Source organism: Aotus nancymaae, unplaced genomic scaffold (assembly GCF_030222135.1).
Source record: "Aotus nancymaae isolate 86718 unplaced genomic scaffold, 86718_ANA_hifiasm-v0.15.2.pri h1tg000065l, whole genome shotgun sequence".
NCBI classification, from domain to species: domain Eukaryota; kingdom Metazoa; phylum Chordata; class Mammalia; order Primates; family Aotidae; genus Aotus; species Aotus nancymaae.
Window position 1 is genome coordinate 12,235,464 of NW_026988480.1, and position 25,149 is coordinate 12,260,612.

The window sequence follows — 25,149 nt, forward strand, 5'->3', positions numbered from 1 at the left end:
AGCAAGCATTTTCTTAAAATTAGAGCAGTGTATCAATTGGATGGGCAGCCTATGAATTCATGAGTGATGTTGCTGTATAGCAGTACGTGTGGGTGGGAAATAATGTACAATGTCACCGTTGGGAGGGTGGGAGGCTATATTTTAATGACTTACTGAGTTTATCTTTGAACTCTTAAGAGTCTTAGAGAGTGACATTAAGTCTAGCCAAAAATAATACAAATAGGCTATCCAGATTTTTCAACATTACTCAGTGGGTAGCTGTACTTTGTTTTAAAAAAGTATCTTAATAAAATGTTTATACATACATTATGATTGATCGCTATATTTTAATCAGTTCATAAACTGTGTTTTATATACTTTCTTGGAGGGGAACACATGTCTATTTTTAAAATAAAGCCTACTTCTATAATCATTGTACAGAACATTCAACAGTTTAGGCTCAAGTGTTTAACAAAACAAGGAAAGTTAATTTGAAGTGTCTGAGATTATATCATGAAAAACCGATGATTCATGTTCTTGGGATATTCTAAGAACCAGAATCTCTTCTACTTTTAGTGTACATTCCTAGCTCAAGAAAATTGTCATTTTCTCTTCAAACATCCATTGTTTAAAAAGAAAATCGGTAGAAATAAAAATTTATGCAAATTTGGCCCAGCAACATTGAGATGCCCCAATGTGTGAAGTATTTTATAAAGTAATTCAATCATATTAGGTTGGTGCAAAAGTAATTGTGGTTTTTGCCATTAAAAGTAATGACAAGACCAGCAATTACTTTTGCACCAACCTAGAACCATATAAAAGAAACCATAGAGAGCCAGACCAGACCCATATTTTGAGGCAGCCGAGGCTCAGTGACGTTAATAATTACATTTCTGCGGCAGATGTTACATGTGTATATGCTCATGCACATTTATAAAAGTAGGTATCTTTATAGACATTTACTAATAAACATGAAATTGACATTTCTAGTTTTCTTTAAAAACATGTCTTTGATTTGATCATCATGCTATAAATTAAATTCTTTCTTCTTTTTTCTTATTAATGCAACATCTCTTCTGTCTAATGCTCCTAAATGTCTTGTTCTCACTTCCTAAGGACAGTGGGTAATAAGGTGAGGGAATTTTGGCTTCTCTGTCCTTTTCATTTTGTTTTCCTTTTTTAACATTTACTTTTTTGTGTTAATTTTTCTTTAGTTTTTGTGGTTTTGTGATATCTTTGGTAGTGAACATTACTCAGATATGTTTCAAATATAGAAGCAATGTGTTTTGAACGTTCAGCATGTGAAAAAATGTGGAGTTAGCTTGGTGAAATTCATTGTTCTATCTGTCTAGGTTTCCATTACAAATCACACTGGGGCCTACCAAGCAGATGTTCTGAAAGACTCATTATTATATTGACTAGTGCAAATTCATCCAGACGTGCACCACCTTCTTTGAGGAAGATCTGGCTTCATTTGTTGTTAGCAGTGTAACCTCTATTTAAGTGTGGAAGCTCATTGAAGCAATTTCCTAATTGCGAGTGCATTTGTGCCTTCTTATATGCTCTATGGAAGTATATCTGCCTGTGTGTTTGCACAAATGCACAGATTCATGTCCACACACTCTGATTTGACAGTCCAGGAGTAAGAGACATCCAAAGCTCTGGAAACAACAAGTACCTCAGGAAGAAGCAGGTGGTCTGGCAATCCAGCACTCTTCTGAGCCCAAAAATTAAGCAGGGTTCATATACTCATGATCAAATTTGTATATCTTATTTTGCTCTGCTTGGTTGCCCGGGACAAAGTTAGTGTACCATGCAGCACTTATTTAGAAAGTGTTCATTTGCTTGGGTGTATGTACTGTGATAGCAGAAGAAGCGAACGGGTTCTACTGCAAAGAGGCCTTTCTGGTGGCACTGCACGTTCCACCTGATACTACAGTACTCTGTAACTAAGTGAGTGTAGTTATCTGTCCCTAAAGCACTCTCCCTTCTAGCTGCTGTCAGTATTTATAGTAACACTGGTGAAGGTGCTGCAGACGCATGGAAGTAGCTGGCCTAGGAGTCTAGGCTAGTTGCACCATTCACTTTGTGACTTTGGGCAGTCACTGAACTTCTCTGAACATCACTTTGCTTATCTGTACAAAAAGGATTTGACTGTTAATCAACCAGGACACCGCTGGAACTTCAGATAGAACATTTGTGTTGTGCGACTGTCCTGTGCAGTGTAGGCCATTTTATATAGTAATCCCCAGACTTTCCACCCTGAATTCCCAGGAGCCCTGGGAACGAGAGGAGGCAGTACTTTCCCTGATTGAGGACCGGTGGACTACATTAACCTTCCATTGTTTGCAGCATTGTCTTACAGAGTCTACTTGGTTGGGGTTAGGGAATCATTTCCTAATCCTTCTAGTGAACTGTTAGGGAGTACACTAAGAGGAATGGTGAAATCCTTCTATAGACTCACGACGGCTGTGATCTGCAGCCTTTCTTTATTTCTGGGTATAGCACAGGCTAAGTGATTGCAGTTTTACCTCTCTCAACTGCTTTTGCTGACACCTTGGTTGAGGTTCTACAAAAGCAGGAAACTGTGGAAGGAGGGAGGAGAGGCTACAAAGAGCTTGGCTAACCAGCCCTGAACAGCCTATAGGGGCTCCTGTTGGAGGAGGAAATACATGCTGATGACGCGTATCTTACATTTATGTTTCAGCTGAGCAAAATGAACCTAAAGACTAAAACCACCTGGGATCATAATAATTGCTAACACCCTGTGAGCCAATTTCTATTATCCAGGTCTTTTTATATTTGGGAGCTCTCTGGGTTTCACGCTTAATTCCTGACAACAATCCCTGAAATAAATGGTCCCCGTTCTATAGATAAGGAAACTGAGGTTTAGAGTGGCTAAGTAATGTGCCCAAAGAATAAAGTGGCGGAAGTGGGGTTGGAACCAAGGAAGTGTGTTTGCAGAGTTGGCGATGAGGGAAGGATTCCATGGCTGATACCATGCCGGTTACACCGCAGCTAGCATACTCTGCTGTCCATTGCCTCCCCGTGCCCATCACCCTGGCGGTCCATCAGTCATTTTGGCCAAAAGAGGCCAGCTCCATTCACCAGAACATAGTTTTTCTTCTCATTCAACCAACGGATGATCTTGAAGATCTTGACATGCATGAGCTCTCGTTATTGGCTCCCTTTCCTTGACCCTCCCTGGTGACATTTCTTTCCTTTCCACTTGACCCTAACAGACATCTCAGCCAAGCCCTGGTGGTCAGTCTTCATGCAGCAGCCAACAGTCCCCCATCAGCAACTATTCCAACAGTGGGCTCGAGCTTCCTCTGACCGACGGAGGTAGTATAGGAGACCTCAGTGCCATCGATGAAACCCCAATCATGGACTCGACCATTTCCACTGCAACCACGGCCCTTGCTTTGCAAGCCAGGAGAAACCCGGCAGGGACCAAATGGATGGAGCACGTAAAACTAGAAAGGCTAAAACAAGTGAATGGAATGTTTCCGCGACTGAACCCCATTCTACCCCCTAAAGCCCCTGCAGTCTCTCCTCTCATAGGAAATGGTGAGTTCCACATCAGACCATGCATCTACCCAGGGTTCTTTTTTCTGTTCTTTTAAATGCAGGCTCTCAGTTTTATGTTTGCCGGTTTCTCCACCAGTCCTAAAATGATGCTGTAGCCATCCGTTAATGCTCAGCCCATTGAAGTTGCCTTTTTGGATGGTCCATATTTTAAAAACAGCTAGGAAGTAGATATTATTGAGAAAAAAAAATGTGACTGTACATGACTCATATTCTGATGGTGAAATCGTAACTGTTAGACTGGGTAAGAGAATGCCAGCAGTAGGGGCATCTGTGGTTGCAACTCTGTCTCTGGTTTCCAAAATTTAAAAACAGGAGGTCAGCGGCCACTTTTATTTATATTTGCCCAGTTCAAGGAAAGGCAAAAATCCCTCCCTCTTGTCAGTCCCCAGGTCAGTTTGTGCTTCTGAGATTATACTTCTGAAAGCACCTGAGGGTGAAGCGTGCCCCTGCACTAACCCAGGTGTTCCCTGTTGATAGGATGTGGAATGAACAGGACGCCCTGAGCATGAATGTGAAACTCATGGAATACCTTTGCCTGGGGACTTGGCTGGAACTCAAGCGTTGTGTACACATCCCAAGATTCTTTTTGTCCTTGCGCTGTGCTTGGGGAGGGACTTCACTGACTTGAGGGAGTTCATCGCCAGCCACCCCCCGTTTTTATAAAGAAAGCTCCATGGGCACCCAACCACGCCTGCTCTCTCACTGCTGTCTGTGGCCGCGTTGGGGCTACACTGCAGAGCTGAGTAGTTGTGAGGCCCACAGTGTCGCCTGGGACACCAAAACTAGTTTCTAGCTGGCCCTTTACAGAAAAGGGTTGCACATGCCTGATGTAAGTCATCTTCGAAGGGAATTCATCTCCGCATGCTCTCTCCCTCTCTCTGTCTCCAGGCACACAGTCCAACAACACCTGCAGCTTGGGTGGGCCCATGACACTTCTTCCGGGAAGAAGCGACCTCTCCGGGGTTGACGTCACCATGCTGAACATGCTCAATAGGAGGGACAGCAGCGCCAGCACCATCAGCTCGGCCTACCTGAGCAGTCGCCGCTCCTCGGGGATCTCGCCCTGCTTCTCCAGCCGGCGCTCCAGCGAGGCGTCGCAGGCCGAGGGTCGGCCTCAGAATGTGAGCGTGGCCGACTCCTACGACCCAATCTCCACCGACGCCTCGCGCCGCTCCAGCGAGGCCAGTCAGGGCGACGGCCTGCCCAGCCTGCTCAGCCTCACGCCCGCCCAGCAGTACCGCCTCAAGGCCAAATACGCGGCAGCCACGGGCGGACCGCCGCCCACGCCCCTGCCCAACATGGAGAGGATGAGCCTGAAGACGCGCCTGGCGCTGCTCGGGGACCCCCTCGAGCCCGGCGTGGCCCTGCCTCCCGTCCACGTCCCGAGGAGGTGCAGCGACGGGGGAGCCCACGGCTACGGGCGGCGCCACCTGCAGCCGCACGACGCGCCGGGCCACGGGGTGAGGAGGGCCAGCGACCCCGTGCGCACAGGCTCCGAGGGCCTGGCCCTGCCCCGCGTGCCGCGCTTCGGCAGCCTCAGCAGCTGCAACCCCCAGGCGATGGCCCCGTCCGCGGAGAAGCGCAGCCTCGTGCTTCAGAATTACACGCGGCCCGAGGGCGGCCAGCCCCGAAACTTCCACTCATCCCCGTGTCCTCCTAGCATCACCGAGAACGTCACCCTGGAGTCCCTGAGCATGGACGCTGATGCCAACTTGAACGATGAGGATTTCCTGCCGGACGACGTGGTGCAGTATTTAAATTCCCAGAACCAAGCAGGGTACGAGCAGCACTTCCCGAGCGCCCTCCCGGATGAGAGCAAAGTGCCCCACGGGCCCGGTGACTTTGACGCGCCCGGGCTGCCAGACAGCCACGCCGGCCAGCAGTTCCATGCCCTCGAGCAGCCCTGCCCCGAGGGCAGCAAAACGGACCTGCCCATCCAGTGGAACGAAGTCAGCTCCGGAAGCGCCGACCTGTCCTCCTCCAAGCTCAAGTGTGGCCCGCGGCCCGCCGTGCCGCAGACTCGCGCCTTTGGGTTCTGCAACGGCATGGTGGTCCACCCGCAGAACCCCTTGAGGAGCGGGCCTGCTGGGGGCTATCTCGGGGAGAACAGCAGCCCCTATGGTGGCCCAGAGCACTTGGTGCTGCACAGCAGCCCCGGAAGTGGCACCAGTGGAAATGCCTTCCATGAACAGCCCTACAAGGCCCCGCAGTATGGAAACTGTCTCAACAGGCAGCCAGTGGCCCCTAGTGCGCTAGACGCTGCCTGTGGGGCAGGGATTCAAGCCTCAAAGCTGAAAGGCACCCCCATGCAAGGGAGCGGGGGCCAGCTGAATTTCAGCCTGCCGGTAGCGCCAAATGAGTCAGCTGGCAGCACGGTAAATGGCATGCAGACCCAGGACCCGGTGGGACAGGGGTACCTGGCTCACCAGCTCCTTGGCGACAGCATGCAGCACCAGGGGGCAGGCCGTCCCGGTCAGCAGATGCTTGGGCAGGTTAGTGCTACCTCACATATCAACATCTATCAAGGGCCCGAGAGCTGCCTGCCAGGGGCTCACAGCATGGGCAGCCAGCCGTCAAGCTTGGCAGTCGTCAGGGGCTACCAGCCGTGTGCCAGCTTTGGGGGCAGCAGGCGCCAGGCTGTGCCGAGGGGCAGCCTTGCTCTGCAGTCAGGACAACTCAGTGACACAAGTCAGACCTGCAGGGTGAATGGCATGAAGATGGAGATGAAAGGGCAGTCCCATCCGCTGTGCTCTAATCTGCAGAATTACTCTGGTCAGTTCTATGACCAAACCGTGGGCTTCAGTCAGCAAGACACGAAGGCTGGTTCATTCTCCATTTCAGATGCCAGCTGCCTGCTACAGGGGACCAGCGCCAAAAACTCTGAGTTACTTTCCCCAGGTGCTAATCAGGTGACAAGCACAGTGGACAGCCTCGACAGCCATGACCTGGAAGGGGTACAGATTGATTTCGATGCCATCATAGACGATGGGGACCACTCCAGCCTGATGTCGGGGGCCCTGAGCCCAAGTATCATTCAGAACCTTTCCCATAGCTCCTCCCGTCTCACCACGCCTCGGGCATCCCTCCCGTTCCCAGCGCTGTCCATGAGCACCACCAACATGGCTATCGGGGACATGAGTTCTTTGCTGACCTCCCTAGCGGAAGAAAGCAAATTCCTTGCAGTTATGCAATAGGCTTTAGGAAAGAAAAGGACTGCAACAAACATAAATCTATAGGAGTCAAAAAGATTAAACTGACTTTGTTTTGGCTGTTTTTAGTTCTGTATGTATTTTAGCAATCTCATCTCACCTACCTGGGATGTGTTTCAAATATATTCCTTTTATGGAAAAGGACTCTGAAAAACCCTAAAGTATTCTAGGGAGAAACTGTCTTCCATTTCAGTTTTGAATCAGTATTGTTACACTCAAACCACCCTCTTTTTTAAAAAAAACAAACTGTAAGCCTGCCCCCTTTTTTAGTAAACCGATGTAAATGTGTGATGTGCATATTCTTTCTTTTAGAAGAGCAGTCAAATTAAAGGATTTGACATGTTTTGCTGTTGCTCAAAGGAAATAGGAGTTGGTGTGCTTGTGACCAAGGGGTTACACTTCCAGCTTTTAAAATTCTCCTTTACATGTGCTCAACATTTTGTTTTGTGTTTTGGTTTCTGTTTTTTATTTTAATTCCCACATTGGGCACAAGAATCAGAATATGGATAGCGAGTTTAAGAATCTTTTGTGGTGCACTGTAGCATAGATGGCAGAATACTGATGTTCTCCCCATCCACAATTCAGTTCAGGACACACTTTCCACAGTGACACAGAAGTGGGAACGTGAGGCTCTTGCAAATGAAATAGGCACTCACAGTTTCGGTTTTCAGCTCTTCGTGTTCGTAAGTGTGCTTTGGGGGAGGCTGTGTCTGTATGGCCAGTTCTCAGTTACCACATTTGCCTCTCCTCCCACTACCTTCATGAACATTCATTGCTGTTTAACACTGCAGCCAGAGAGAAGGGACAGGCAGTTGGTGACACTCAACTACGTTGCTACTTCTATCTATTCTGGTAAGAAATTAGAGAGCTTGTAGATTGAAGCAATTGGATAGAATTAGTTGGGGGAATATTTGTGGGTTTGTTGTATTTGTTGATTAGTTCCATCTCTTTCCATTATAACTGAGAATGGATTATATATAGCTCTAAGTATATAGGTATTTAAACAACCCCACAAGCAGCTGTATCAGTAACATTTATTCTGCTACAGTGAAGGAGAATTTCTATTCTAAATACCTTATTTTGAGGGATTTATAAAACTTAATTGTAAAAGAGAAAGCCCACACAGTGGGAATAAATTGCTTCCACCATTTTTAGTGTGTGAGAGCCCTAGGGAAGGTGTTTAGTAGCTGTGTGGATGCCTTTTTTCACACCCCGTCTATTGAATGCTGCATCCATTGACGAAGTTAAATGTTACATGCGGTTAGTCCGTAATGTGGACTAGATCTGTACTTCTGTTTTGGATTAAAACATTTAAAGATTTTTGAAGTGCAGCTATGCCCCATGTGCAGTTGATACACATAAAAGTCATACTGTGTGTGCACAAAGAGTACATGGATTTTCCAGCATATTGCTTTAAAAAATATATAAACTATTAAAATATGAACACCTGGGGCTACCTGCTGTATTCTGTCCCATTGACCCCCGGAATTAGATTTATTGCAAGTGATTGATAATTCAATTATGTGGCTTTTCCCCTTTATTCTTGCCATTTCAACTACAGTAAAAAGACAAAATCAAGTAAAATAAAATGTTAGATAATAGAGTGTTAGGACCAGCCCACTTTTCTCATGTTTATGTTGCTTTCGTTCGGACCAAGAATCTGCATGGAGGTTAATTTGCTGTTGGGGACTTTGGCTAAGACTGTTGGGTTTGCTTTCAACTAGATGTTCCTGAGATGAGCAGAGGGATGCTGCAATTCCCCCTCCATGCCTGCTTGTCCTCCCCCATGTAAGTCATCTTTGAAATTAAAGGATGTGTCTCCTTTGGAACAGCCCCAGAACAAAAGAGAATGAGTGATCTGAGCTTAGGAGAGTAGAGGCTCTACCACTTTTCAGTTGAAAAAAGCAAGGCTTTCTCTGTGTTTCTGAAACAGGACATGATGTCACAAAATCAGAGATCCAGTCTCACTTTTCCACGAATCTCCGTATCTCCAGGTCCTGGTCTTATCTTGGGTGCTCTAATGGTTTGGCTCAATCCCTTTCCAACCCTTGTTTTCAAAGCATGGGGCCGGAGTGTTCTCCACTCCTCCTGAGCAAAGAGCTTGGATGGAAGGCACCTGCTGACCTCCTCCATCAGTGGGCTCTCCCAGTAGTATTCTTGGATGCAACTGCGTTTCTCAGTTACCATCATTTCCTGCATCAGCTTCGTCCTTCGTGGAGGGATGAATGTGATCAGACCCACCACTGTTGTCTTGTGCTTCTGCTCCTTCCTATGGTTTCAGGTCATTTTCTGGGTTTCTCCCTTTTTTTTTTTTTCCCCATATTTGCTTCCCTTGCTATTGCTTTTAGATTTGCAGGAGATGCAAGTTTCAGCTCAATGGTTGGCTTCTCTCAATATGGAAATTTCAGGATGGAGGAGAAGAGGGAGGGAAGAAGAAAGTATACTTCTCGAGAATTTCAGTGATCTGTCATGGCAGTCCAGTGGAAGGAAGGTCTTTTGAGGTCACTTAGAAGCATCCTTTTGGGTATCCTTTTGGGATCTCTGTAGGCTAGGCATCTCATATCTTGAGACCCATCCCCAACCTCCAAGCCTCTCTCCATTTCTGTAACTTATGTATTTAGAGCGAGAGGACCGCCTCACTAGTGTCACCATCCTGCCTTTTATAAAAAACGCAGGCTCACACCTGGTACTCCTACTTAATGTCTGTGTCAAACTTTTTATTTTTCTAACCATTTTTGTTTTTCTGAAAAAGTCAACCCCTCCCAACTCCTCACACATTGGCTCTTCCTCCTGAGTCACAAAGTTTTGATTCTTGCGATGTATGTGCCTTATTTTATGTTAATCTTGTCAATGAGAGGGACCAGTTGGTGTTGCCCAATCAGCACTCCAAGCCTGTGCATGCACTGGCCGGAGTGTGCGATGGTAGCAGAGTTGGGGCTGTCTTGTATCCTGGTTTCCTGTGTTGTTTTGAACTGATAGGAGGATGTTCTCTTTTGACAAGTTACCCTTGTGTATCCTGCAGACGTGTAAAATAAAATACAAGTTCATTTTTTTCACCTTTTTTAGATTTTTAAAAAATAAAATGTGTAATCCTTTTTTAAAAGAAACACATGTAAATACATTTAAGTATCGTAGGCATAGCGTTCTGATGTGACTGGCCCAGGTGTTCCTCGGACAAACCTGCAGTCCCGGTGATCTTGCCCACCTCAAGCCCGGGGCTGCAGCCCAGCCACGGATGAACTCTACCTTTGCTTTCAGAACCACTTAGTCCTTTTGTAACAAAGAAAAAAAATGTTTCTTACAATGTCAATAAAAAATTCTTTGTACGGAAATTCTTTTTGGGTTGTTTATTACATGCATAGTTGAATGGAAAGAGTGCTTTCTTTGAAAACATCCAGAGCCTGTAGTTGGATCCTGACCCCCCCGCCACGTACAAGCTGAATGGACTTTTGCTGTGAGATCCAGATTCTTTAGCCCTAAACTAGACAATAAGATGCAGATACATACATGCTCGTGGTGGTGTGAGGATGTTTACCGGGGTGGGGGCTGCACACTAGTTGGAACCATTATTGTGTTTCTTACTTGTATTGCTTTGCCACATTCAGTGAGGAAGGATGGTGATGGGATTTAATGTCTAACAACTTAAATTGTCCCTCTTTTTTATGTTATCCTCTCATTTCAGAAATGCCCTAGCACAGGTCAACAGAAAATTCTGACATGATAAAAGCCTACTTTACGTGGCTTTTAATAACTGACCTCGGTCAGAATAAGTTCTCTCCTGCGCTTTTTCTGTCGGTATGCAATATTGTTCTCCAGATCACCGTGAACCACTCCAAAAGCCTTCCCTTCTTCTTTCTAAGTAGTAGCACATGTCTTTTGAGCCATCAGCTGAGGGCAGTGTTTCTGAGAAGAACGGGAGTCCTGGCTGTGGGTATCTCAAGACTACAAGGATGGGCGCATACATGTGTACGCGGGCACACACATGCACACATGTGTGTATATACTCGTTTTCCCCAGGCCTTATGTCCTGTGGGAGATGTATTGTTCCCTGCCCTCCCGCAGGGTTTCTTCAGCCATAGGAATGCTTCATGCTTTCCTGATTCTCAGGGGAGAATTTCCTCCCATCCAATCCAAGATGCTTTGCTTTTATAACTAGATCCCTTATATAAGGTATCCAAATGAAACCAGAAGAAAAATGAGAAAAAATATGAAAATATAAATTCATATTCAGGTATAAATTGTCGGCTCAAAAAGAGACATGCCGTATAGCAAATCAAAATAAAAGGAATGAGAGAAATTAGGCTAAGAGAGAGGAAACATAGGGAAGGGATGCCCCCAGGGATGAGGTGGATGACGTGGGCTCCTTCAATCCACATGAGCAGGGGTGGATGGGGCTCCCAGATTTGTAAAAATGCCTTTTGCAGAGGAAATACAAAGGAAGCAGAGTTTGAGGTAAAATAAGTGGAGTTACAATCTGTTGTTTTATAAAGATCTCCTTTAAGTAACTTTGGGAATGTAAAGACATATTTTGCCCAAACAAGAATATAATAGAATGCTAAAATGAGATGGGAAAATTTACCTGCTGCCCAAACGTCTTCTTTGTCCTTTTTTTCTCCTCCCAGGTTTTCTACTTATTTTCTTGGCAGTCTTCCCTTTTGGTTTGACTTTAGAGTATGTTTACTACTCCAAACACAGTCTGAGCACGTCTTTCCTTTCGTATTAGCCTTTACTTTCTAAAATCTCATTTTACTAACATATGCCTTTTCTACCTATTCAACCTCTTGACAATTTTTCAAAACAGTAATAGACTCTAAATTGCTTTTAGGCTTTTTTCTTTTTTTTTTCTTTTTATTTATATGTATATTTTATTGCGTTTTAGGTTTTGGGGTACATGTGAAGAACATGCAAGATTGTTGCATAGGTACATACATGGCAATGTGGTTTGCTGCCTTCCTCCTCATCACCTATATCTGACATTTCTCCCCATGTTATCCCTCCCCAACTCCCCACCCCCCGCTGTCCTCCCCTAGTTTCCCCCCACAGACCCCAGCGTGTGATGGTCCCCTTCCTGTGCCCATGTGTTCTCATTGTTCAACACCTGCCTATGAGTGAGAACATGCGGTGTTTGATTTTCTGTTCTTGTGTCAGTTTGCTGAGAATGATGGTTTCCAGGTTCATCCATGTCCCTACAAAGGACATGAACTCATCATGTTTTATGGCTGCATAGTATTCCATGGTGTATATGTGTCACATTTTCCCTGTCCAGTCTATCATCGATGGGCATTTGGGTTGGTTCCAAGTCTTTGCTATTGTAAACAGTGCTGCAATGAACATTCGTGTGCATGTGTCCTTATAATAGAATGATTTATAATCCTTTGGATATAGGCTTTTTTCTTTGTATACATTTTGTGGCCACAGACTGTCCCACACTCACCCAACAGAGGTATGGAAATACCGTTCTATAACTTTTCTCACCTGTCCCCAAATCTCGAACTACACACACTTCTCCCACCTTTCCTCAGCACCCAGTGGTGAGGCTATCATGACCCCTGCCTTCAAAGACCTTGCACTGTCTGGGACATAGGGCAGTGATGACATGTTTCATTAATTCAGCCATGCTGCCTGAGTATCTAATATTCCATTCATATTCTCTTATAGGGATTGGAGATGAGGAGATGAATAAAACGGTTCATATCCATGAGCTCCCAGCCCAGTGGGAGAGACAGACATGGAAACAGGATGCTATGGCAACTCATAATGGAAGATGTTCAAGGGAAAGTTCAGCTCGGGGTATTGTCCACCTGACGTGCCTATGGCAGAGCTTCTTAGACATGCTACTATTGGCATTTGGAGCTGGATAATTCTTTGTTGTAGGGCACTGTGTTAAATACTATAGAATGTTTAGTAGTGTCCCTGGCCAGTATCCACTAGATACCAGTAGCATCCCACCAAGTTGTGACAGCTAAAAACATCTCCAAACATTGTCACATGTCCTGTGGCAGGGTAGTGGGGAGACATCGCTGCAGACTGAGAACCCTTGGTTTGTGGAATGAAAATGCAAGGAGAGACATTCTTCAGGCAGGGATCCAGAGAGAGATTCCCAGTACAGGCCCAGACTCGGCAGCCTTTGGTCTGCAGGTGACAGATGAAGAAGAAAGGGTAACAGTGTCATTGCCAGGCACAGGGGTAGCAGGAATAGAGGACTGAGGAAGAAATCCCGAGGATCAGTGACCCCGGGGACCAAGAGACTTGAAGGCCTGCATCAGAAAGGCTGGAGGGGAGAGGAGGGGGAGATGAGAGAGGCAGCAGAGAGGGGTGTGCTCTGGGAAAAAACAACATCCAGGTAAGTAAAACATGGACAGGAAAAGACAAGTTTTAAGAATTAGGAGACCCTGGACAACCACAGGCAAGCATTTTTCAGTAGCATGGTTGGGAAGAGAAACCAGAATACAATAGGTTAGAATTAAGTGACACATGAAAAAAAATGGGGAATGCAGTGGCCCTTTTCAAGCAGCATACGGCATTTCACCCCCTCCGAGTCACCTTCCACAGTAAGACACAAAGTACTCCATGTTCCCACTAAGAAAGAACACGCACTGCTCATTAACTATGACATGGTGCTTTTTAGTCTCTAACAGGCAAGCTCCAATTTTAGTAGTTAACAAGTTGGAAACATGCATAACTTGGAGGGTATGAAAGACATTATTTCCCAAGGAATGGAAAGAGATAGCGGTTCAAGGAGGGGTGGAGAGGAGGAAAGCTTGAACTTTTCTTGTAACTGTTTCTCTTTCTTCCTCTCTCTCCTCCTGCACGGAAGAGGCTTGGCTGTGCTAGTTGGCCAATAGGAAAGAGGCAGCAGAGTGGTTGTGCTAGTTGGCCAATAGGAAAGAGGGGCAGCAGAGTGGCTGTGCTAGTTGGCCAATAGGAAAGAGGGGCAGCAGAGTGGCTGTGCTAGTTGGCCAATAGGAAAGAGGGGCAGCAGAGTGGCTGTGCTAGTTGGCCAATAGGAAAGAGGGGCAGCAGAGTGGCTGTGCTAGTTGGCCAATAGGAAAGAGGCAGCAGAGTGGCTGTGCTAGTTGGCCAATAGAAAGAGGGGCAGCAGAGTGGCTGTGCTAGTTGGCCAATAGAAAGAGGGGCAGCAGAGTGGCTGTGCTAGTTGGCCAATAGGAAAGAGGGGCAGCAGAGTGGCTGTGCTAGTTGGCCAATAGGAAAGAGGGGCAGCAGAGTGGCTGTGCTAGTTGGCCAATAGGAAAGAGGCAGCAGAGTGGCTGTGCTAGTTGGCCAATAGAAAGAGGGGCAGCAGAGTGGCTGTGCTAGTTGGCCAATAGGAAAGAGGCAGCAGAGTGGCTGTGCTAGTTGGCCAATAGAAAGAGGGGCAGCAGAGTGGCTGTGCTAGTTGGCCAATAGAAAAGAGGGGCAGCAGAGTGACTGTGCTAGTTGGCCAATAGGAAAGAGGGGCAGCAGAGTGACTGTGCTAGTTGGCCAATAGGAAAGAGGGGCAGCAGAGTGGCTGTGCTAGTTGGCCAATAGGAAAGAGGCAGCAGAGTGGCTGTGCTAGTTGGCCAATAGAAAGAGGGGCAGCAGAATGGCTGTGCTAGTTGACCAATAGGAAAGAGGCAGCAGAGTGGCTGTGCAGTTGGCCAATAGAAAGAGGGGCAGCAGAGTGGCTGTGCTAGTTGGCCAATAGAAAGAGGGGCAGCAGAGTGGCTGTGCTAGTTGGCCATTAGGAAAGAGGCAGCAGAGTGGCTGTGCAGTTGGCCAATAGAAAGAGGGGCAGCAGAGTGGTTGTGCTAGTTGGCCAATAGGAAAGTGGCAGCGGAGTGGACAGGGTAGATGTTCCAGTGAACAGAGCCGGCATGGCAACTCCCGGGACCCATGAGATAGCCTGTCCTGGGTGATGAGGCAGCAGATAAGGACCAGCGGAGGACCAACTGATGTGCCGGATTGGCTGTAGGTCAAGTAACTCACTGAATGCAAAAGTGACTTAGACCTGGGAAGACAAGACCATCTGGCAATGTGTCAGGAAGGGCCCTGAGCCTGACCGGGGCCTCTGAACTGAATGGGGAGTGAGGAAGTGGTTGGAAGGTGGAGCAGGAAGCATGAAGCACTCCCCGAAGCAGCCCGGGGATCACGCGTCAGTGCCCACTGCTGAGTTCCTGCAGGACCTGGGTTTAATAGACTGGGGGCCAGCCTCAGGGATGGTGGGGGGAGATTATTTTTATCTTTTCAGGGAGAATAATTCTGTAAAATACCCTTTGGCAATGACAGGAGTGGCATGCAATGAGGGTGCTGGAGAAGGGCTGGAGGTGGGTGGGGTGGAGAGAGTGCCCTTGGAATCTCCCAGGACCCACCGCTGCCCTGCTGCTGGGTTTCTGAAGTGGCCAGGCCCCCTTCCATTCTGCAAGTTACTTCCTGTAGGAAGAAAGCAGGAGAGTGGGCAAGGGAGGGTGCAGAGATCAGGAATAATGCACTCTTCCCTCAGCTTCCTCCCAGCCCCCAGGAGGCTGGTTCCAGCCTGGCCCCTGCAGAGGAAGACTGAGCACAGAGGTGGGATGCTGGGGAGAACTGGGACCAAGGAACAGGACCTGCCATCACCAGCTCTTCACCAAGTAAACAGGGAACTGTATGTGGAATTCCCTATGAGCAGTTCATGGACCTAGTTTTTTTCCCTTTCACTTTACAGGAATATTGTTACGAAGTACCAGGCTAATTTTCTCATTGGTACCTTGACTTCCCACCCTGCCGCAGCTCTGTGGGGCTCAGCTCACACTTCCCTCCTGCTCCTGGTTTCCCGTCTCCTACTTGGGTCTTCCCAGGCTGTGGCTGAGTGGTTGAAGTGAGAAGTGGCCTGGCAAGTCTGCTACTGGAAGGAGCAGCAGCAGTGCCGAAGCACCAGCCAGCCTCATCCAGGGGCCCTCCGTTTGGGACCAAGGCCTGCTACTAACTTGGGGAAGCATTTGCCATGCCTGGGTAGGGGAATGCGCATGGATGACTTTGCTCTCTTCCTGTGCTGCTTCGGCCTTTGTCCCCATCTAAAGAAAGACCCTCTAGTCACTCCAACTGGAAGCAGCTAAAACCTGATCACGTCCCTACTTTTGAAAAAAATCCAGCCTTAGAATGCATGCTTCTATGCCAATGGTAGAAGGGACATCTTAGCAGTTTCCTCCCTTCTGGTGCCTGCTCCTGAACCATTGAAATAAAAACCCCAAATAATATGCATTTGATTATATGTGTGACCCAGTGCATCCGTCCTGGTGCTCTGCTAATGCCCTGACTGACAGCTGGAGAGCTTATGCGAGATTTACCTTATCTGAGGTCATGATGGAGCAGATACAGGAAGAGTACTAAGCACTCTTCTCCTACTTTGCTTCCCTATCCGCAAAAACCTCTGCTCCTGGAAGGGTCCCTAAGAAAAGAAAAAGCACTTGCCCCCTCCCCGTGAACAGCCCAACCCACTTTGAATCCTGCAGTGCCTCCAGATGAGTGTTCTTCCCCTGCAGCTGGAAAGCCTCCTGTGCTCAGAAATTCCAGGGTCCCGACATGATCCATGCTCAGAAGTTGGGCTGCTGCTCCTCAGAGCTGGCAGGCACAAGCCTCCAGCCCTTCAGGGCTTGCAAGAGCCAAATGCGCTGCGGAGGTGTGATTCACTGAGTTCCCAGAGGAAAGGGAGGCAGCCAGCTGGCAGGGGATTACTGAACAGCCAGGCCAAGGCATTCCGTTGCTGTTTGGAGACAAGCAGCCAGCTACCTCCCTTCTCTTCCTCCCCCGCTGAGGCACAGAGTTGGAGACAGGCCAGAGCCCTGGGGGAAGAAGAAAAGGAACTGAGCTGCCTCACTTACTACCAAGATAAGAAGTCTGTGGCTGCTCTCCCCAGTGAGCCAAGACAAGAAATGTGTACATTTTCATTCGTAGATGATTCTGACGCCCCCAAATGTTTATCCAAAATATACCTAATGCATTGCCCAGAGAGAATTTTTTAATAAGCAGCAAACTGGGTAGGCAAGAAAAATTGTATTGGCTGAAGAACAAACAAAAAACCAGTGTGTATGTCATAGCTCAAGGATTGGCTATATTCTTCTAAATAAGAGACTCCTTTCTCTTGTGCCTTGGATATCTCAGGCTCTCTAGGGTGACTGTAAGTTACAGATTTATTGCTCAGCCATTCTTAGCCCTAATGCTCTTCAGAAACTCACTGCTCTATGAGCCCAGGTCCCCCAGACAGCTTCCATTTGATCCACATCTTTCCAAAGATGAAGTCATGAAATATGATAAGTATTTCTTCTGAAGTTCATGCAAAGAACAAAAACCAAAGATCCAATCCAAGTTCCCTCCCCTCTGAGCTTAGATAAATGTGTCACTTAAGTTGAGATAATAGCCCAGACCCTTTCTCACCCACCCCTGCCCCATCTACAGGACAGCAACAACACTCTCTCAGAGCCTTCAAAGCAGGAGAAGAACATTCTGCTGACCTGCAAGACCAAAGGTCAAGGAACAAACTTTCCTTGGGTCCCCTTGACCCAGGGTTTCTTCGCTTGCTCTGCACTTTTAGACAATGTAATACCACTTCCCACTGTTCCAGCTGAACACCCAGCAACTTCCAACATGGTGATGATTCCAACTTTTTAGAAATGCATTCCGAGGCTATCCTAAATCAAGTGGATTTAACACTGAACCAAAAGGAAGGCTTTGGAAAACAAGTTGATTGTAATCCAGCCTTACCAGCCCTGTGCACTAGAATTTTAGCTTCAGTCAGTCCTGAGAAGGAGTACAAAGAGGGTAAAGAAAAGGTGGTGCTCTGACACCAGCCCAACTGGCTGGATTGAGTCCTGCAGTTCAGTTCTGGCATCAACTACGTGGAGACTGGTGTCAGTGTAGACCCCATGAATTAAGAGCTCGGTCCTCCACAAGACAGTCCCAACTTCAGATGCCAGCCAGAAGTTGAGGGGGTTCTGACCAACTGGCTACAAATTCAGAGGTTCCTCTAACCCCCTCAGGTTGATAATTCTTTGGAACAATTCACAGAATTCAGAAAAGCACCACCCTTGTTATTAAACTTTTATTATAAAGGCTACAACTCAGGGACAGCCACGTGAGGAGATGCAGAGTGAGGTCTGGGAGGCCCTTGAATCCAGAGCTTCCATGCCCTCTCCTTGTGGAGTCAGGGTCTTTCCCCCTGTGGACAGATCAATATCTTCATCAATCAGGAAGCTCCACTGACTCTGAGAGTCCAGAGGTTTTACTGAGGTTTAATTACGTAGGCATAATTAATTAAATCATTGGACACACGATTAAATTCAATCTCCAGTGCCCTTCCCCTCTCCAGATGTCAGGCTTGGCCCACTGTCCCAGCCCTCCAATCATTTGGTTGGTCTTTCCTGTGACCAGCCCCATCCTAAAGCCATCTAGAAGCTACCATGAGTTACCTTATTGGAAAAAACTCAGGTGCAGTCTAAAGGTCTCGTAATAAAAAAGACACTCCTATCACTGGAGAAATTCCAAGGGTTTTAGCATCTCCCTACCGGGAACTAGGGAAAAAGGTAAGTCAAATTTCTTTTTATACAACAGGGGCATCTCCTTGGAAATAAACCAGTCTATGACTAAGAAAGAAAAATAGAAGACAGCAAGACATGCCTGAAGCTATGGAGTCCCAGCTTGCTGGTGAAGAACTCACCCGGGCTGACGTTTGGACACAGTGCCAGCACCTTCTCCAATAACTAGATGTTCAACTTATTCATTCCTAATAGCTTCAAAGTTCTCATCTGGAAAAGAGGACTTGAGATCATCAGTATAAAATGCTGAGCATATGCAGCACCCAGTAAGTTCTCAGTGAAAGTTTGTGTCGTTGTTGGTTCTTTTCCCTCACCCTGGCAGGGACTGCCCAGGACTGAAGTGCAGGAAAGAAGGCCCACAATATGCCGGAAGACGGAGAGCTACCAGAGCCCTCACAAAGGTGTACATTGAGGCCCATACGCTCCAGCCCGTCCACCTGCTGTTAGCTCTGAAACCAAAGGCACACAGACTTGTGCACTGTGCTTTAGGATGTGAGAACAGAACCCTACGAACGTATCTTCATTCATGCAACCTTGCAGGAATCAAAAGTCCAAAGAAGCAAGCGCTGGACGTGATATTTTACTCCAATGTCCAGGGTATAATCGGCTCCTGATATACAGCAATTCTAGAATTTATATTTAATACTAAAATAACAAAAAAGGACAATCATTTTTTAGAGACATTTTATTATCATACTTATATGTTACATAAAAACTAAAAAATAATAATAGAATAAAAGCCAACTGTCATTCACCCATTCAGAAACACCATTTTGTGATCTAGTTCTGGGTCTGTTTTTTATACATATCTACATGTGTATATAAATATGATAATACAAAATGAGCATCTCAATCTGAAAATCTAAAATTGGAAATGCTCCAAAATCTGAAAGTTTTTGAGTGCCAACCTGACACCACAAGTGGAAAATTCCACACCTGACCTCATGGGTGCGCAAAACTATTAAAAATATTGTATAAAATTACCTTCAAGCTATGTGTATAAGGGATATATGAAACAGAAATGAATTTTGTGTTTGGACTTGAGTCCCATTCTCAAGACATTTCAGTATGGATATGTAAATATTTCAAAATACAGAAAAATACGAAATTTGAAACATTTCTGGTCCCAAATATTTTAGATAAGGAATACTTACCGTGTGTGTGTGTGTGTGTGTGTGTGTTTGTGTGTGTGTGTGTTTATACACTCAACAAATATATTTGCACAATCCAGACCCACCAGACAGTAAGACTTAGACCTCTTGTCACTGCAGTAAGAGTTGAGGTCAAAGGCAATCCATATTTCACCACATAGAACCCTGTAGCAAATTTGTCTTCAATTATTTCGTTGACATAGTTTTGAAAATGGGTAATCATTAATTTTTTTTAATTAAAAAAATTTTTTTTTTTAGGATAAGGTCTTGCTATGTTACCCAGGCTGGTCTCCAACTCCTAGCCTCAAGTGACCCTCCCACCTAAGCCTCCCGAGTTGCCGGGATTACCCGCATTCACCACCATGCACAGCTTCAAGGGTGATATTTCTGAACAACTGTTTTATCACAAAATTTGTGGTTTAGATGCTTCAAGTCTTGTGAATTTAGGATAAATTGTCTTCTACAGCGTTCGGGAATGTGACCCAGTGACAAGTCTGGTAATGAGAAACACCAAGTTCTGTGCAAAGATAGCCACTCACTATTTTGCTGTTTACTCCCAGTTTCTTTTTAATGTAGTTTTTCAGATAAATGCATACTCATTTACTTGTTATAGAATGAATACATGCTTTTTGTGGAAAATAGACTAAAGCATCAAAGAAAATAAAAGCGACCTGTCATTCAACCGTCCAGAAATAATATTTTGTGATCTAGTTCTAGGTCTGGTTTTTAATACATAACAAGTACTAATAAATATTTTCCATGTCATTCACTAAAAATTCTTCAGAAACTTTTCAGTGGGTGAGGGAAAGGAAGGACCAATGGTGGGGAATCAGGAGATTGAACTGCTTTTCCTACCTCATAGCTGCAAGGCTGGCTAGGCTCTGTTTTTCTCTTTCCTTATGAAGGGATCAAAAACTCAACAGCAGATGCAGAAAGAAATCTTACCTGAACTTACCTTATCTGATCCTTTAAGAGACTCAGCTGCCACCACAATCCCCCCATACAAATCTACAGAGGTCAGAATGGTGACAGACTTAGGCACCACAGCATTCCAAAAAGAAATTGTGTTCAGCCTCATCAGAACCTTCCTGCCTTTAAAGCCCCGAAGTCTCCCTTTTGCTAAGTTGCTGCATAAACCTGTACCTCTGGCTGGACAGTGAGTTTCTCTTTACAGGGTGGTCCTGCATGCATGTCAATCAGCCTCATCTTTTCTCCGTTTTCTGTATCTATTGTCAGTTAATTCGCAGGCCTCCAATCATTTAAACCTAATATGGTAGAGGGAAAGTTTTCTTCCCGACAGGTCTGACAATGAAGGTGATATGGGTGGGACTCCTCACTCTATGACCAAGCCAGATGAAAGATGCTTTCTCAACAGTCAGACTCCAAGATTTCTGTTCAGGGTCCAGCCCAGCAAGGACCTTGTCTTTTTCAAAATTTAGATTTACAGGAGAATACTTTTGGTTAGAACTAGGTCTTTGGCTATTGTGACCCCTGTTATAGATAGCAATTGTGTATCTGTTCTGTTTCGTGTTGTGCTGTTTAAAAGTATTGTTTGTTGTAAGAAAGTGAATGATAGGGCAGAACCCAGGTATTGGTCCTGTAGGCCAATATCGCTCACTGATGGTGTCCTGAGAGCTTGGCTTTGGAAATCAGAGGGCATTTTCTCTGGTTTCCCACCTGTCACTGCTGCCAATTGTCAGATCTGTGTCTAGAGGTCAAGCTGAGAACCTGAGACCCAAGGCACATTATACTCCTACCCACCATTGCTGCCTCTCAGGGGATGTCTGATTCAAAGTCCTTTCCTTGGCTATTGACTTCCATGCCTGTGACAACTTGGCTTCCTTCTTTCTGCTATCTTTGGACATGACTTTGGATTACGAGGGTTGCATTTTCTGTGCCCCCTTTGGAGATGCCTCTTCTGTTCGTGGTGAAATTATAAAAAGTCTTATTCATCTGAGTCACTTTTGGGACTGAATATACTCTCTGAGGCTGGATTAGAGCACAGGCTTCTTTGTTGAAAGGTACCTCTCGGGCTGGAAGTTCCTCTTAGCTTTTGTTTCAAGTCCTTGCAATCTCCCTACTCGATCTCAGTTGACTGGAACCCCATTTTCAAGCCCCGCTGCGGCTCCACTGCTACGAGGCTAGCTCTACCCACTTACTTTATGGTTGGCATCATTTCACTAAGGATCATTTAGAATGTCAGTGGCTTCCTTGAGAAAACTTCAGATCTTCCAAGTTGACTTTTCTAAGACTTGTCCATCCCATTCCATCACCTCAACTCCATGTAGTCACTGGGATTTTAGGCCCCATCCCCCCAACCTGGGAGCTCTCGAGAGACTCGGGGACCCCCAAAAGCAAGCACATGAGGCTTAAAACACCAATCTGAGGCAGATTCAATATCTTATTTACTCAGATGGGCTTTGGAGACATCCAGATAGACATCCAATGTAGCCTCAGTCCCTCACCTAAAACTCAGTCCACAGCCCCCATAGATTACTCAGCAGGACAAAGAAAACTTTAAAAGTGTCCTCTGCAAATATTGGTGGGAAGTTTCAACCCTCATATCGAGCAGGTATCTCCAACTTGTTCCATCTTCCAGAAATACAATTTGGATTAAATTATAAAGTGGGGCAAAGACAAGAGACAACTCTTACATAAATTAGGGAGTTGTGCATTCCTCCGTTTATACCTGACTGGTAGCAAAAATTTTTGAATGAAAGCCATACAATTTCTATGTGTGACTGTCCGTATGTTTGTGCACACGTGTGAGGTGCAGCTGGCCCTTCGTATCAGTGGGTTCCACATCTATAGATTCAACGCATCACAGATCAAAAGTATATGGAAAAATAAAAATAACAGTAACAATACAACAACAAAAAATAATACAAATACAACACAGTTTAACAACTATTCGCATAGCATTTACATTTATTAGGTATTCTGAGTAATCTCTAGATGATTTAAAGTGTAAGGAGGATGTGCGTAGTTACGTTTAAATACTATGCCATTTTATATCAAAGACTTTAGCATCTACGGATTTTGTACCTGTGGGGGGGTCTTGGAACTAACCCCTAGGGATACTGAGAGATGACTGTAACCTCCAAATGGTATTACTAAATTAATTTATAACATTCCTTTAAGGAGTTCTCTTCTAATAGGCTTAGAGAGAAATAAGTGAGCACTTATATAAATTAAATATTCCTAAAACTTTCGGAAGTACAGGAACTAATCCAATGTTTTTCACTATCACGTGGTTTGGTCCATCTGGCACCTGACCAGTTTGGTGTCGTTAGTTTAATAAAAACAGTCATGTCTTCTGAGCTGTCCACATTAAGCGTAATAAAAGCACGTTTGTTTTCTGCTTGGGTTTGCTAGTTGGGATATGCTAAAGGCGGTGTCAGAGGAACACAGGCTTCAGAACCGAGTCCAGGTCAAACTCTCCAGGCTGCCACAGTCACTACCCGAGCTCCGCAGGGGACAGACAGAGATGCTTTTAGGTGGTGAATCAACATTGCACCATAGGCTTGTCGTGAGGCCAAGAAGAACGACACGCAGAGCACTTAGCTCAGATCCTAGATTCTGCAAGTACTTGTGAAATGTTAATTAATGTCATTGTGTACTTGCTGTATAGCCCTGGACAAGCCACCTTATCCTTCTGAACCTCAGGGTACTCTAGGAGGCCACGTATGGATGCGTGAAAACATTTTAGGTTGGTGCAAAAGTAATTGCTTTTAAATGGCAAAAACCACAATTACTTTTCCGCCAACCTAATAGTAAAACGTAGGAGGCCATGTAGGTGTCAGTTGCACATAGTGTGAGTGGCTGGGCAGGGAGATGCAGTGTTGGTGAAAGAGCCCCAGATCTTACTGGTTGGAAACAAAACCTGTGGCTGGGCGCAGTGGCTCACACCTGTAATCCCAGCACTTTGGGAGACTGAGGCGGGCAGATCACCTGAGGTCAGGAGTTTGAGACCAGCCTGGCCAACATGGTGAAACCTTGTCTCTACTAAAAATACAAAAAAAATTAGTCAGGATTAGTGGCAGACACCTGTAATCCCAGCTACTCAGGAGGCTGGGGCAGGAGAATCACTTGAACCCGGGAGGTGGAAGTTGCAGTGAGCCGAGACCACACCATTGCACTCCAGCCTGGGGTACAGAGCAAAACTCCATCTTAAGAAAAAAAAAAAGGAACAAAATCCATATCTCTCACTCCTGCTGCCCACCCATCATAGGTGAAGGAGGGGCTCTGCCCATCACTGCAGGCCCAGGCTGACCCGGCTGTGGCCACACTTGCTTTCACAGCCACAGTGACAGGGAGAGGGAAGAGTGAGCATCTGTACCATGACCAAACCAGCAGGGATAGAGTGTCCAGCTGTCATTATTACTCCCGAGGTCAGCTCACGAGCTAGCTGGAAAGTCATCTGCTCTGAAGAGTAAGCCTTTCTGTTTGTTTGTGTTTCTTTTCTGGCTCCAGCAGGTCTGTGCCTGGGTTTTGACTGTGGTGGGAGGGCAGGGTGTTTGAGGACCAGGCAGCTGACGGTCTGGTGCTGGGGATACTCCAGCCCAAGAGTCTCCTGAAATGTATGCCCTCTAGGAGGGCTGATCCCTGGACACCCTGCACCATTGCCCTCTGATGGTAGCTCTGAGCCTCACTGTGGAAGATCAGAAGGGGAGTCTGAAGGGACGGAGGAGCCCTGTGAGGTATAGAATATTGGCACACAAACATTGGCACGGGTTCTTTCTATAATGGAGATATTCTGAGATGGCCTAAAACCCCAGTTGAATGGAAAGCTGACTCGCTATTGGGTCCGTAGATATCCTGCCCCTCCCCCAGCCCTCCCCAACCTCCCTGCCCGCCGCTGTTCCTCCCCCAGCCCTCCCCAACCTCCCTGCCCGGCGCTGTTCCTCCCCCAGACCTCCCCAACCTCCCTGCCCGCCGCTGTTCCTCCCCCAGCCCTCCCCAACCTCCCTGCCCGCCGCTGTTCCTCCCCCAGCCCTCCCCAACCTCCCTGCCCGCCGCTGTTCCTCCCCCAGCCCTCCCCAACCTCCCTGCCCGCCGCTGTTCCTCCCCCAGCCCTCCCCAACCTCCCTGCCCGCCGCTGTTCCTCCCCCAGCCCTCCCCAACCTCCCTGCCCGCCGCTGTTCCTCCCCTAGCCCTCCAACCCCAACATACCCCAGTGTATGATGTTCCCCTTCCTGTGCTCATGTGTTCTCATTGTTCAACACCCCTCTATGAGTGAGAACATGTGGTATTTGGCTTTCTGTTCTTGTGTCAGTTTGCTGAGAATGATGGTTTCCAGATTCATCCATGTACCTACAAAGGACACAAACTCATCATTTTTTATGGCTGCATAGTATTCCATGGTGTATATGTGCCACATTTTCTTTGTCCAGTCCATCATTGATTGACATTTGGGTTGGTTCCAGGTCTTTGCTATGTTACACAGTGCTGCAATGATTCTCCTTTCTCTCAAAGAGCTACTTGGAGTGGGGGGACACAGTGTGAGGCTGCAGAAAAGGTCACCAGTGTCCACCACTTTCTTACCACAGCATGTTGGGACCTCTGGCTGCGGACAGCTTGAAGTCACAGTTGGGACATTTTTCGGTGGCAAGAAACAGAGGCCAATTCAAGGTGGCCAGGTGAGTGGTGGTGCTGCAGGGAGATCCCCTC

At 46.4% G+C, this 25,149-nt stretch overlaps 1 protein-coding gene across 3 annotated transcripts in view; it reads left to right on the forward strand.

The window, feature by feature from the left end:
• GLI3 (GLI family zinc finger 3) overlaps positions 1-6,840 on the forward strand; it is a 272,398-nt gene extending 265,558 nt beyond the window's left edge. For all 3 annotated transcript variants that reach the window (XM_012473481.2, XM_012473500.2, XM_064366746.1), the window contains 2 exons: positions 3,222-3,549; positions 4,459-6,840. In XM_012473481.2, coding sequence (XP_012328904.2) covers positions 3,222-3,549; positions 4,459-6,764 — 2,634 coding nt within the window. In that variant the 3' untranslated portion in view covers positions 6,765-6,840. The remainder of the gene's footprint in view (positions 1-3,221; positions 3,550-4,458) is intronic.
• The last annotated feature ends 18,309 nt before the right edge of the window (positions 6,841-25,149 follow it).